Genomic DNA, 15,386 nt, shown 5'->3' with positions numbered 1-15,386 from the left:
GCTCAGTTAATCCCACCCACCCCAACCATGGACTGTTCTCCCCCCTGCGCTCTGGGTTAGGGTTAGGGTTAGCCTCAGAGCCCGCACTACCAGGCTCAAAAACAGCTTCTTTCCACAAGCTGTTGCCCACCTGAACCTGGCTACCCACTGAATGTCTGTAGATATTTTTAAATATTTTGTACTCCAGCTCTTTTTTAACTTATTTTTAGCTTTTGGTCTTCATGTGTGTATCTTATATTGTGTTTGCTGTGTTTGTCTGTGTCTGTCTTGCACTGTTTGGTGAAGCCACAGCCCTCATTTCATTTTTAACATGTGCCTGCACATTGTTTTTAATGACAATAAAATTGAATTGAACTGAATTAACTCAGAAACAAAAATCCACAAACCCCCAAAGCTTTAGCAAAGAGGAAAAAAAAAAAAGACAAATGGTCACCCAGCTTTCGGCGACTCACGGTTACCGTGGTGAGTGATTATTAAGCTGTTGTGGAGCCTCCGGAGATGTTTAGCTGTCGGATCCTCGACGGATTCCCTGAGATGATGAGAGGAGGTGATTTTTCACGGGGACACACATGCGAACAAACATGGATTTAACATGGCACAAAGGCCTGGGTAGACTGATGACATGGAGGTATAACTTCTCCCTGCTCTTTACTCGCTGGTGTCAGTTGCCGTACTGATTTGTGCAACTCGTCTTAAAGGAATGTAAGGGGCCGGTTCTTCTGAAAGCGGGTAAATCAGAGCCACATCACTGGGTGACGGGATTGGCGGGTGTGTGGAGGTGAGTTAAAACAGACTGATAGCTGGAAACAGAGTTCTTATTATTTATAACAATACAATTTAGGCGATCGCCACATTAACTAGTTACCATGTCACAGCGTCACAGGGGAGGGAGACAAAGCGTGAATGGCAAGAAATGGAAATGATTAAAGAGGCGCTGGATTATTTACATGATATTATCATGTCAATATTTCATTTGTCAAATATCATGGTTATCATCAATACCGGTATGTTGTGAAACCCTAAATTTTAAACATGACACCCCAAATTTGATACGGTTGTTCTTTTTAAATGACCTCGAAAGAGAAGATAAAGAAAAGAGGAATTACAGAAGGGATATGACGGAGAGAAAGCAAGTAGAGAGCTGTGTTAAAATGGGCTTGAACACACGGCTGGGGTTACAGAATACACCTTCCAAAGAGTGAAAGGCCCATCATTTACAGTACGCGCCTTTATTTCATGGCACATTATAGAGCCTGTTCAATTCAATCACCAGGGGCTTTGTGCGGGTCAATACAACCGGTGTGAGAAACTCTCAAACAAGGCAGTTCCTTCACAATAAACACGGCTCCTTCAGAAAAGACATCTCCATCCAAACAAGCACAAGCTTGATTCTCTGATTCATTGATTTATTATTCAGTAACTTATTCTTTCATGACATTCATTTATTCTAACGCTTCACTTCAACACTCACAACTTAATTTATCACTTCTATTGTTAATTCATTCTGTATAACAATTACTTGATCCAATCCATCCATCCCTCCACCCATCCATCCTTCCATCCATCCATCCGTCCATCCTTCCATCCATCCATCCATCCATCCATCCATCCATCCATCCATCCATCCATCCATCCATCCATCCATCCATCCACCAATCCATCCATCTGTCTGTCCATCCATCCATCCCGTCTACATATGCTTAATCCATTTCAGGAATAAAGGGGGTGGGGTGCTCAGGTTATGCAGTGGTCTACTCCGTTGCCTACCAACAAGGGGATCGCTGGTTCGAATCCCAGTGTTACCTCCGGCTTGGTCGGGCGTCCCTACAAACACAATTGGCTGTGTCTGCAGGTGGGAAGCTGGATGTGGGTACACGTCCTGGTTGCTGCACTAGCACCTCCTCTGGTCGGTTGGGGCACCTGTTCAGGGGGGAATAGCATGATCCTCCCACGTGCTACCCCCCCAGCAAAACTCCTCACTGTCAGGTGAAAAAAAGCAGCTGGCGACTCCACATGTATCGGTGGAAGCATGTGGTAGCCTGCAGCCCTCCCCGGATTGGCAGAGGGGGTGGGCAGCGACCTTGACTGCCTGGAGGAGTGGGGTAATTGGCCGGGTACAATTGGGGAGAAAAAAGGGAAAAAAAGAAAAAAAAGCAAACAAAGGGGGCAAGCATCTATCCCAGCATATACTGGGTGTAAGGCGACACCCTGAACAGGTTGGCAGCCCATCACATGGTGCCCACACCTTGTCACTGACACATCATTCATAATTATTCTTCTATTTACCTTATAAGCACGAGTCTCCAATGCAATTTACATGCATTGACGTGAGGTAACCATGCAAAACACAGTCGCACAATGTTGCCTGAGCAAAATCTTGTTTACCAATAGTCTTGACAGCGAAATAATAAGTCCTGAATGCAACATAACAACACACTCAATAAGGATGCTTGCCACTGAGGTGATTAGAGACTTAAAACCAAAATGTATACACCAACAGATCTTTAACACTTGCTTATAAATTGGAAAGAAACAAGAACAAATTCTCTAATGGGAAAACTAGACAGTTCTTAATACATGCAGCTTAACTGACACCCACACACTTAACCTCACATGCATTCATTATCTTTACACACACAGACACACAGACACACACACACACACTTAGGCAGTCACATACAACTTTCATGCAGAAATATAGAAAAAGGGACCCTCCTGTTTTTACAGCACTGGGTTTGAACATCTCTGTAGACATCAAAACCAAGAAACAGAGAGGAAATAAACATCCTAAAAATACCATGAACTGGTAAAGTGAATTTAGCCACCCACCATCAGCTTCTCCAGTAGCAATTTTGCTGCACTAAATCATTAAAACATGAAGCTGCACAACATCTGGCTGCTAGACTTGGCCGAGCAGAAACTCCATGTGAAGCATTCCTGACAATGCTAAGCGCGGATTACAAAAGAGGTGCTTAAACTACCGAGTTTCGCATAAAGCGACTGTGACTTTTAGTAAACGCTCAACATAGCAGCAATGCCCATATGGCTGAACCATGAATGTTCACTTTATTAAATCTTAGATCCAAATAAGACTGCATCACTGTTGTCTTACAAACATGTAGCTGACATCCGAAGTTCTCTCCATCCATCCAGCCATTATTCAAACCGCTTATGCTGCTCTCAGGGTTGCGGGGATGCTGGAGCCTATCCCAGCAGTCATTGGGTGGCAGGCGGGGAGACACCCTGGACAGGCCGCCAGGCCATCACAGGGCTGACACACACACATTCACACCTAGGGGTAATTTAGTACGGCCGATTCACCTGACCTACATGTCTTTGGACTGTGGGAGGAAACCGGAGCCCCCGGAGGAAACCCACGCAGACACGGGGAGAACAAGTAAACTCCACACAGAGAACGACCCGGGACGACCTCCCCAAGGTTGGACTACCCCGGGGCTTGAATTCAGGACCTTCACAGCAAGAAGCAGTTATTGCACAGCTGACACAAAAACAAAGCTTGTCCGGGCAACTGATGCCCTCTGTTTGTTTGTGCATATGCAATCGAGTTTACACTGTACATGTACATGTGAGTGTGCATGTGTGTGTGTGTGCGTGTGTTAGGAAGCCATACCCATTTCATTGTGAATGGCATTCTATTGTGTATTTATTTGTATTTGGAGAGTAAATTTGTGCCCGTGCATGTTTGTGTCCTTGAGTACTGTTGTGTATTTTTTATGTAGATAGTGAACGTTCATTGAACTCTCATCCCACTTATGTCCCTGTGACTGCATTGCGACTGCGCCAATGTTCTGTAGATGTGGTCATAAAATAATCATTCAAATCTGTGACTGTGTGTGTGTGTGTGTGTGCGCACACATTTCTGCTACATTTAAGAAAAAAGGGTTGCAAGGGACAATGGGCCAGTTGAGAAATGATCTGTCTTGACAAACACTGGTTGGGCCTGAGGGGAGAGACAGTTTGATCTACTTACTGAAGCACTCTCTTTCTTACTCACATAAAGCATCAAGTCCCTCTGCCCTCATCTCCACCTGCACTCATTTACATTCAGTGTTGTCCGGCCTCCGATTTCAATATGCCCTTGGTTTATTTGCAATTATCAAGACTATTAAGACTTCATAACAATGTGATGCGATAAACAATAGAATAATTAATTATGGAAATGATTAATTATAACCATAATATACAAATTACTAATTTACAGTCAAATTCGGATTATGAATTGTGTGCGTGTGTTCGAGAGAGAGACAGAGAGTGAGAGAGACAGACAGAGAGAGACAGAGACAGACAGAGAGACAGACAGACAGAGAGAGACAGAGACAGACAGAGAGACAGACAGACAGAGAGATAGACAGAGAGAAAGAACGAGAGAGAGAGAGAGCGAGAAGCAGTGACAGAGAGAGCGACAGAAAGCGAGAGAGACAGAGAGACAGAGACAGAGAGACAGACAGACAGAGAGAAAGAACGAGAGAGCGAGAAACAGTGACAGAGAGCGACAGAGAGCGAGAGAGACAGACAGAGAGACAGACAGACAGACAGAGAGAGAGACAGAGACAGACAGACAGAGAGAGAGAGAGACAGAGAGAGAAAGCGCGAGAGAGAGAGCGAGACAGAGCGAAAGGGAGAGAGAGAATAGGAATGTTGATAATTTTCTGGATGTATGGATGTACACGCCTCTTTTAAGTGTTGAGTAATTCTGACTAAATTGGGTTTTCCCCACAGTTGATACTGAAAAATGCATTAACATTGCCGAGATGGGCAAGTTAAGGCTATATTAAAGATACACACTACATGTAATTATGTAAAAAGAAAAAAGAAAAAAAGAAAAAGACTGCTTCAAATTGTATTATTATGAATAACTAGGAAAAGAGTGTTTGGATAGGGAATAAGCAATCGGTAACATCAATGTCATATGTGGGGATCGGGGATTCATTTGTGCTGTGTCAGAGCTCACCTCTTCATGTCCTCCTGAACGTACAGTGACAACAGCTGCTTTGGGACGCTGAACGACAGAGTACACTCCTCCATTTGCTCCCGTACAAGCATCCACTTGCTGTCCACTGTCTGGAACCTGTACACCTTGCATACTGGGTTCTTGAACACTGAGTAGGAGAGATAGATAGATAGATAGATAGATAGATAGATAGATAGATAGATAGATAGATAGATAGATAGATAGATAGATAGATAGAGAGGGGGGGGGATAGGGTATTTTGAAGCGATTTGACAAGGAAAAGATTACCTAGTCATCTAAGACCATTCCATCTGTTTGGATTTAACAATTGGAGAGGTAGGGATCCAAACCAACTTTGATGGCGGAGACAAACTCAAGGACGGCACCGTCAGGAACGCTTCAAAAGTAATATTTCCATGATGCAAAAAATGAAATTCTATAATCAATAACTGTGTCTGGCACAGATAAGGTGTTTCTCATCTTCCAGGGCGGCCTTCTCTCTGTCTCTCTATCTCCACTCAAGTGGCAGCTCAGCAGTCTTGGAAAAATAAAGAGACCCTGTCCTGGTAATCTTTGCCTTAATACGACTCTCATTTACATTTTAATTGCGTGTTTATTGTACAGCAGTGGGGCAAAGACAGCTGATTCCTTCAGAAACTTTGCCGGGTAACCCAGGCACCCCACTCTATCATTAAAACCTATTCACATTCAGCCCCATCCTGATGGTTTTTGCAGAAAGTTGCTAATAACAGCAATTGAAGACTGGGAACCCCAAAAAAAAAAAAAAAAGAAAAGAAAAAAAAGAAAGAAGAAGAAGCTCTAATTCTCTTATCTGCTCTCCGGCAGCAGAGAGCAAGAGAGCTGAGCGCCTTGAATGGCATTTACTGCTCCTTTTCTTTTCTAGTGCTGCAGTCAGGAAGGAAATCATTCAGTAATAAGTCAGTGCTGGAGAAACCCTGCTGAAACGCTGACAAGCTTGCCTGCATCAGTTAAACATGTGTGCCACAAACAAAATATCTGTGGCTGGATTCAAAGTTGTCGTCCCCCCCCCCCCCGTTGAATAGGTGGCACAGCGGCACAGTGGTTAGCGCAGTCGCCTCACAGCAAGAAGGTCCTGGATTCGAGCCCCGGGGTAGTCCAACCTTGGGGGTCATCCCGGGTCGTCCTCTGTGTGGAGTTTGCATGTTCTCCCCGTGTCTGCGTGGGTTTCCTCCGGGGGCTCCGGTTTCCTCCCACAGTCCAAACACATGTAAGTCTGGTGAATTGGCCATACTAAATTGTCCCTAGCTATGAATGGGAGTGTGTGTGTGTGTGTGTGTGTGTGTGTGTGTGTGTGTGTGTGTGTGTGTGTGTGTGTGTGTGTGTGTGTGTGTGTGTGTGTGTGTGTGTGTGTGTGTGTGTGTGTCGGCCCTGTGATAGCCTGGCGGCCTGTCCAGGGTGTCTCCCCGCCTGCCGCCCAATGACTGCTGGGATAGGCTCCAGCATCCTTGCAACCCTGAGAGCAGGATAAGCGGTTCAGATAATGGATGGATGGATGGATTTCCTTTGAATAGAGAGAGCGAGCCCCCCCCCCCCCCATCCACAGTACACCTAATCTAACAGCTCGGGCCTGTCACAGGCCCTTCCTCTCGGAAGGTGAAGACCCCGGGCTACCTCTTTTTCAGTTTGATTTGTGTGTAAGCGTCCAACATTTTAATCTTTGTCTCTCTCTATCCACTGAACTCATGCAAAAAAAGGCAAACAGAGGGTCAAAGTTATGTGACGCCATTCTGTGTGAGTGGGTTCAGGGAGGTGCGACGCAGTGGAGGACCTTAATTTTATCAAAATCATTCAAGGGCAACGTAACAAGTTGCACTGGCATGACATCTGCTTTGCAAGCATGGTGTCAATGACAATGTGGTAATGAAATCTTGAAATCAGTCCTCTTGTTGACGGAAACTGAGACAAGTGCAGCGGACCCACGGAAGATGTTGAAACACACTCCAAATTATCCAGTATTATTGTATTACTTTCCAATTAGAGGAAGACCAAGCGTGATCTTGGCCTGGTCTCACAACGGGTCACCAACTGCAGCCGTGGAGAATAGAGTATAGAGGACAATTAGGCAAAAGAACGTCAACATTACGGAGAAAGACGGAGGGAGGGTAACAGGGACAGATGGACAATAAGGGTGTTGGGACAACCTTCAGCAGAGGAGGCATCGTTGCCGACTCCCACCTCCATCAGAGAAAAGGATTAACCTCTGAACTCCCCCTACTGTTGCACTAATCTGACCGCCAATCAGACCGCGCCGTTTCCTTTCTCCTGATACCTCTTAAGGAAATGACTTCCCCAGACACACTCTACATTAGGCTCACCCCTCTCTACTCTCGCTGCACGGTCATTTTGAAAGGTAATAAAAGTAGAGGACTAAATTGCATTAGTCAATCTGGCTGTGTCTGCAGGGAGGATATCGTGTTGACGGGCTGCAGCTGTGCACCTGCAAACACGGCCGCAGTTCACCGGCTAATCACAGAAGAAACAGTAAGTGACAATGACACCATCAAAACACGCAGGGTTGGGCGGAGTTGGTATAGGAGCGAGATACGGTGGAAAGCTGGATGAAAGAGAAAACTTATATGTGGGTTTAAGAACAAAAAACAAAAAAACAAAAACAAAAGAGCAAAGTTAGAAACTAGTTTCCTTTCTCCCTCTGAACAAGGACTGGGAACGTTCGGCACAGCAGGAGCTGTGACCTTCTCAAGTCTATCCCCATTTCTTTGACAAGCAATTCATTTTCGCTCTATGCTTTGCTCCCTCTCTTCCTGCTCTAAAACAGCGAGCAACAAGAATAGCAGCTTTGTCTGCTGCCTCTTAATTAGTCTCCCACAGCTGGCATGGTCTCTTCAGCTTGTCTTCAGCCAGTCCATGTAGAACTGAGCAGGCTTACCTCAGCGTCAAAGACATTAAATCCTCTCCTACTACTACCTCTCTCTCTCTCTCTCTCGCGCTGTCTCATTCTCCACTTTCTCCATTCTGTACTTGTAAACCCAAGGCCTCGTATTTAATCCAATCAGAAAAAAGCAAATTCTTTCATCAAATGAATCGTCCCACCGAGACCCCAAATCTCATTAACGCAAAGGTTATTCAAGGGCAGTGCATTGATAATTAGATAAAGAAAAATATAAATAAATACGAAGAAAATGTTAGATAAGAAAAAAAGTTACAAAGGGTTAAATACCATAACACCATATTACAAGTGAGTCTCAAAACCTTGTTTTCAAACCTTCTTTTGAGGGAATTGAGAGTATTTTTGTGTTTCCTCTTGCTACAGAACTAGCTGTTTTATTGAGTTGGCAAAGAAACAAGTTATGATGGAGATGTGAGAAGAAAAGAAAATGAAAGGGCAAAATACTTTTTTTTGTTGGTGTTGATTGCAAGGTTATTATTCCAACGTAACTGTCAAATTAAAGGTGAGAACTGTGCAAAACATACCAGGCCCTGCTAGTGAGCTGTTTTCTCTGTCGATGCAGGCGTGGGCTGCAGACTCGCAAACCAAGGGACACTGGAAAATATGAAAAGAGACACAAAAAGACATATTGAAATTATTGATATTACTTTTTTCTCCGGGGCGATATAAGTGACAGTATAGTATTTCCTCAAAACAGTAGGGTCGCTTTGACCTGTATATACAAATATAAAAACAAAACTGACGTACGTACGGTGTATCCACGAAAAAAGTGGTGTACAAAAAATGATTGACAGTGACCCACTCATCAGTTCTTGCAATATCATTTCCTCCAACATCTGATAATGCTCCCCATCCCATTAAGACCAACTAAGAGAGCGGCTCTGATGCCAGGTACCATAGTTAAAGCTAGATGAGTAAAAGGTAGCTAACAAAAAGAGAAATGAGCACGTTATTAGGGAAACTAAAACAGACCCAGGCTATTCTGAGAACATGTCATGTGTCATTGTGATAGTTAAATATAAGACCTTATCTTGAGCATTGTGGCATGGGCACAATTTAGACATTACACTTGATTCAGGTAAAATTAGATTAATGCACTCAGTACAGTGCAGATCCCCACCAGGTGTATCTCCCCTTCTCTTGTGCTTGGACTTGGCAACAAACCAGATGAGGAGTTAGCACTCAATTGCGGTATAAAACAGGTTTTTCAAAGGCTTTGAATCACCGCAACCACAAAAGGTCCTTGATCATACAGTCATAACTGTGCACAAAAGTTATTAGGCTGACAGGCCCAGTAGTATGAGAGACTAGCAGTGGACAGACACAGCACATACAGAGAGAAAAAACTGTTTTTCATGCCATTATAAGACTTTTGAGCAGCACCCAAGTCAATTGAACAGCAAATATGGGAAAAAAAGTTTGTAATGTGCAGCGCTAAAGCTAAAAAAAATTTTTTTTTTTAAAATCCACCTAATAAAAACGTTTTGCCTGTCAGTCTGTGGATGTGCAGCCTCCTAGGCGGACACTCGCACAAATGCAACCAAGTCTAACATAAACTTGCACTTTCCAAAAAGAAAAGGTTTGTGATGTGACTATTTTGGTCTGACCCTGTCTTTATTTCATAATATAATAAAGTTGGGTAAACCTTTTATGCTCGTACATGCACGCTCAAATCTATGGTTGACTCAGACTGGGCAGCGACAATGTACAACACTTCCTGTTTTGACTGCAACTTAAGAGGAAGTTGTTCCCTTATAACGTGCACTTTTTTTGCATCATCAAAATTCTTTTAATAACTTTTGATCATGTTGCTGCCCAATCTTAGTCAACCTAACATGGAGCAGCAACAGAGGGCAGTGTTGGTCCAGCTAGCTAGAGATTGAATGAAGAGAGGAAGCAACGGTAATGAGAACAGACACTTTGCAAAGGTTTTAAATCACCATAACCATGACAGGTTCTTGATCATACAGTCATAACTGTGCAAAAACACTTCTAGGCTGACAGGTCCAGTAGTATGTGAGATTAGCTGCGGACACACACACACACACACACACACACACACAACCAAACATATAATCAATCCCTACCCCCTGGCGGGGATAATATTTAAAAGTTGCTCATTTGGATGAGAAACCTTTGTGCACCTTTGCCTATATGTGTCTTTCAGTAGACAGAGAAAGCCAAGCTGTTGACAGCTTTCCTTTCTCATCCTGCCTGCTGAAAGACACACACACACACACACACACACACACACACACACACACACACACACAATATATATATAGTATATATATATACTCACACACACCCATATATATAGCTTTTTTTTTGGAAACTGTCAATGGTGTTGATAAAAGTGCTCAACTAATGAGGAGCTTATATATATAAATATATAAACATATATATATTCCAGACTGCTAGCTAACCAACCACACAATTTGGTGATTGGCAAGGAACAGAAGACAGCAGTAGTGAATGATGTAGCAATCCCGAGTGACAGCAACATCAGGAAGAAAGAGCATGAGAAGCTAGAGAAATACCAAGGGCTGAGGGAAGACCTAGATTGGATATGGAAGGCAAAATCCACAGTAGTCCCAGTGGAAATAGGAGCACTAGGGGCTATGACCCCGTAATTGGGAGTGGCTCCAGCAGATTCCAGGTACAGCATCTTAGCGCTCTGTCTAGAAGAGTGCAGTCCTAGGAATAACTAAGATACTGCACAGAATCCTCAAACTCCCAGACCCCTGGTAGAGGACCCGAGCTTGAGGAAGACATACACCACCCGAAAAAGAGTGAGAGGGAGATTTTATAGTGCGGTCGAATGGTGGCAAAAAGAGGAAAGGTGGTGAGGACTGAAGGGGCTGAATTACCAGATGGTAGGATAACAGACACACAGGACAGTTACAAGTACCTGGGTATTCCACAGGTAAATGGAAACCACGAGGAGGACGCAGGAAGCACAGAAACGGAAGTCAGCTCCAGCCAAATACCTCCAGAGAGTGAAGCAGGTCCTGAGGAGCCAGCTCAATGGAAAGAATAAGATCCAAGTCATCAACACATATGCCTTCCCAGTCATCAGATACCCAGCTGGAATAATAAGCTGGCCAAAGGAGGAGATAAAGGCCACAAATATCAGGACACGAAAACTCCTCACAATACACGGAGGGTTCCACTGGAAGTCCAGCAGCCTGAGACTGTATAATAAGCGAAAAGATGGCTGTCGACGGTTAGTGAGTGTCACAGCTACTATCCAGAATGAAACAAGGCACATCCATGAGTACATCAGAAAGAGGGCTCCCAGGACAAACTGCTGAGTGAGTACCTCAGGTAGCAGAAGACAGAGTGGAGAGGAAGAAGAAGAGGAGGTATCACGGAAGACCAAGCTCCTCCATGGGATGTACCATCGACAGATAGAAGATGTGGGCGATATTGAGAAATCCTACCAGTGGCTAGAAAAGGCTGGACTGAAGGACAGCACAGAGGCTCTAATCATAGCAGCACAAGAACAGGCACTCAGCACCAAATCGGTTGAGGCAGGGGTCTACCACATCAGACAAGACCCAAGATGCAAGCTGTGCAAAGATGCCTCTGAGACAGTCTAGCACTTAGTAGCAGGGTGTAAAATGCTAGCTGGGAAAGGGTACTCTGCTGCTATAGTGTACAGGAACATCTGTACTGAATACAGACTGGAAGTCCCAAAGTCCAAATGGGAGACACTGCTAAAGGTGGTTGAGAATGGCAAAGCTAAGATCCTGTGGGACTTCAAGTTCCAGACTGACAAGCAGGTGCTGGCTAACCAACCAGACATTGTGGTGGTCAACAAGGAACAAAAGACAGCAGTAGTGATTGATGTAGCAATCTTGAGTGACAGCAACATCAGCGAGAAAGAGCATGAGAAGCTAGAGAAATACCAAGGGCTGAGGGAAGAACTAGAGCAGATATGGAAGATGAAATCCACAGTAGTCCCAGTGGTAAATAGGAGCACTAGGGGCTGTGACCCCCCCCCCTCCCAATTGGGAGAGTGGCTCCAGCAGATTCCAGGAACAACATCTGACACCTCTGTACAGAAGAGTGCAGTCCTAGGAACAGCTAAGGTACTGCGCAGAACCCTCAAACTCCCAGGCCTCTGGAAGAGTAGAGGACCCAAGCTTGAGGAAGACACACACCAACTGAAAAAGGGTGATATATATATATATATATATATCATATAAATCTGGTTTTCTTTAGTTTTGGTGGATTTTGTGACATAAGAGTGCATCGTTACTCAATTACCTTACCATTAGCTACCACTTTGGCTCCCGCTCAGGTAAAGTATCATTCTTAGTAACTAATATGGAGGTAATAAGGAGGTAATGATGTGTTGTTGCTTACATGCCAGTTAAACACACCACACGCATCTGAGTAGGCATTAATCAGGAACAATTCATTAAGTAAGTGGTCATTATGGAGATTCACAGATGTCCAGAAACTCATCCTTAGATATGGGCTCATTAACACGTTAAGTCTGTTTTTAAGTAACTTATCATTATCTACTGTATTGTACTCGATTCATTGATATTCAGGAACTGCTTGTTAACTGTAAGCACCTCCCTGATCCATTCACTACTGGTTCCTTGCTAACTACTTGGGATTTGGTGTAAAGTATTGTAAAATGTTACCCAGTCCAGATAATCTTGGTCCAAGTTTACAGTGAAAACAGCAAATCAGTTGAAACCAGTAGATTGTCATCTACTGCCATATTTTGATTCATTAAATTATTTTATCTAGACCATAAAACCTAAAATAGTGTTCATATCTATATATTGTAGTGTATTGTGCAAATAAGGGGACTGACCCACTGCTTGTGGTTTTCACTGACATTAGAATTGCAATTACATGAGCTTGGTGGGCCAACAAGGCGACAATCCCCTGAATCGTCAAGACGGAGCTTCAAAGACACATCCCCACCGCAGTCCCCATGGTGATCCATCAGTCAGCAGCAGGCAGCTAAACCAGAATAGCATCTTACTTTTTTGCCCATGGAATATAAATACACACACACGGGCAAAGACTGTTGCCCCTGCCATGCCTTTGATAGCGAGAAATGTTCTATCAAGCAGTCAACTCTTCTCTAAGCATCGAGACTTGGAGTCATTATCAAAGCAAAAGCGACAACTAAAACTCCCTCTTGCTCTGTCTATGTCAGCTCTGCCCTGCCTGATGAACCATTTTACACAGTTGGACAGCCACTGCCTGTCCAAACCTGTCCCCAGAAAAGGGCTTTAATGATTGTTAGGGACAATCTATCACCTCTCCATGCCAGGACACTGATTCTGAGTCAGACAGACACATCCCACGGGACACCAACACATATCCCAACCCTCTCTCCTGACCCACCCCCCACCCCCCACACACACACACGCTTGTGTGTGTGCAAGCACTTGTCAACGTGCACAAAAAAAGAAGTGCAGTTTAAGCAGAACTTAACATTAGCCTCAAGAAATCAACGTTGATTGAACAAGTATGGCCCCTGACTATGAAAAGCTGAAGGGAAGACTGAAGAAGCAGTCCTAATATGTTGTCAGTGGACGGTGTGTTTGATAGGCCATTACTGTTTAATCCGCATGTAAATACATGAAATAAAAGTCAGAAATCAGAAGCATCTGCAGTATCTATGAAATACTGCACTCACACAAGTGCAAGAAAAAAATGGGCACCTCACTCTCAGCTCTAAGCGTGCACACACACACACACACACACACACAGTACACACACACACGTGCACAGACACACACACAGGCACGTGTCCGGGAAGACGAACGGGAGGATTTGCCACCAGTGAGTTTACAGCCCTCCCTACAGTTTGTCAAATCCCTCCCTCTTCCCTCCACTCATCTCACACAACAGCAACACTGCACACAAGGGGAAATATGCTTTGACGACAACAGCAAAAATAAAAATAATGCAAACGCGCGCACACACACACACACACGCAAACACACACACACACACACACACACACACACACACACACACACACACACACACACACACACACACACACACACATATTCATCAAAACGACATGGGCAGATTGTCAGTGACACTGTGCCTTCCAGGGAACCTCCCTGCTCCAGCGACTGGGGGGCTGAATCAAAAGCCAGTCAGCCATGAATAAGTCCATGGTCAATTATATAAGGCAGTGATTCATAAACACAAATACACACACGTGCGCACACACACACACACACACACACACACACACACACACACAACACATCCATGAGTGCATGCACATCCACACCCACAATCACAAATGTGCACTTGCAAAAAAAGTTAAAACACACATCAGAAAAAAAGACATGTAAACATGCACAAACATCACAAATCAGCGATACAGAGACACACTGTAGGTTGTTAAAGAAGCTACTTTTTCAACAGGCCAGACAAGAATCTTAATACTTCCTTGTACAACTCTGGTGAGAAATGACCAGTTATTTCTATTAACAGTCTAACAGTCTATGTGCTGCACTACAAATATCAGAAGTTAAACTTCACAGCTCATTTAGAATTTTTGATACCCAACTCGAATTTAAAAAAAAAAAAAAATCCCCTTTATTATTATTTTCTTTTACAATTTTCTAAATTGCGCACATCCATGTCTTTGAATCAAATAAAAATGCAGCTGAAATCAAAGTACATACAACTTTGTTTCTGGAGCAAAAGCACCCCATTTCGATGATAAAATCTCCAGTTTACTATCAGTCTCCGAAGGAGGCATCTGCTTTGTCTGTCTTTCTCCGTTTATGAGCCAGTACATAGTTGAGCAGAGCAGCAAGTATTGGAAGAGATTAGCGTGGAAAGGGGGGGCGGTCTCATCAGGAGCGTGTCTGCATTTTGACCATAGGAACTCAAGGCTTTAAAGGCTAGCAACACAATCCTAGACAGGCCAGTGTACAAGTGGTGGTCTTGCCAATTCTAAATCTTTCCCCCTTTCTATGTTGTACAGATATGGGGGGGGGGGAATGCATTTTTGAAACACACACACACACACACCCACACACACACACACACACACACACACACACACACTCACACACACACACACAATCCTCTCAGGGTTTACTGGAGTTTACTTAATCTCATTGGGACACTTAAACAGTGGCAGTCTAATCCTGGGGGCATTAGTGCTAGGTATTTGGAGCATAGAAATTCAGTATGTCTCGCCCTGCCCTGCGATCTTACCTTCTGTGCTGGCAAGTCAGTGGTGATGTGGTCTACGTCAACTTCCTCCATCTCCCCCATGTTCAGACGACTTACCACCACGGACCCTGCCACACACGCACCATCGGATGACCTACAGAGAGAGAGAGAGAGAGAGAGAGAGAGAGAGAGAGGGAGAGAGAGAGGATGAGAAATGTTAAGATCCCCAATAAAATGTTGGTGAGTAAAACGCTATGCTGTTAGCTGAGCCCTTTCTCCAGC

General features: G+C 44.1%; 1 protein-coding gene across 1 annotated transcript in view; it reads right to left on the bottom strand.

The window, feature by feature from the left end:
- The window catches only part of inpp4b (inositol polyphosphate-4-phosphatase type II B), a 221,129-nt gene that overhangs the window by 105,003 nt on the left and 100,740 nt on the right, over positions 1 to 15,386 (bottom strand). Inside the window, exons 6-8 of the mRNA XM_056279773.1 lie at positions 15,147 to 15,258; positions 8,447 to 8,516; positions 4,973 to 5,120 (exon numbers count right to left, since the gene is read on the bottom strand). Of these exons, the coding sequence (XP_056135748.1) occupies positions 4,973 to 5,120; positions 8,447 to 8,516; positions 15,147 to 15,258 (330 nt within the window). The remainder of the gene's footprint in view (positions 1 to 4,972; positions 5,121 to 8,446; positions 8,517 to 15,146; positions 15,259 to 15,386) is intronic.

This window comes from Lampris incognitus, chromosome 5 (assembly GCF_029633865.1).
Source record: "Lampris incognitus isolate fLamInc1 chromosome 5, fLamInc1.hap2, whole genome shotgun sequence".
Taxonomy (NCBI): Eukaryota; Metazoa; Chordata; class Actinopteri; order Lampriformes; family Lampridae; genus Lampris; species Lampris incognitus.
This window is presented reverse-complemented; position numbering and strand designations above follow the sequence as displayed.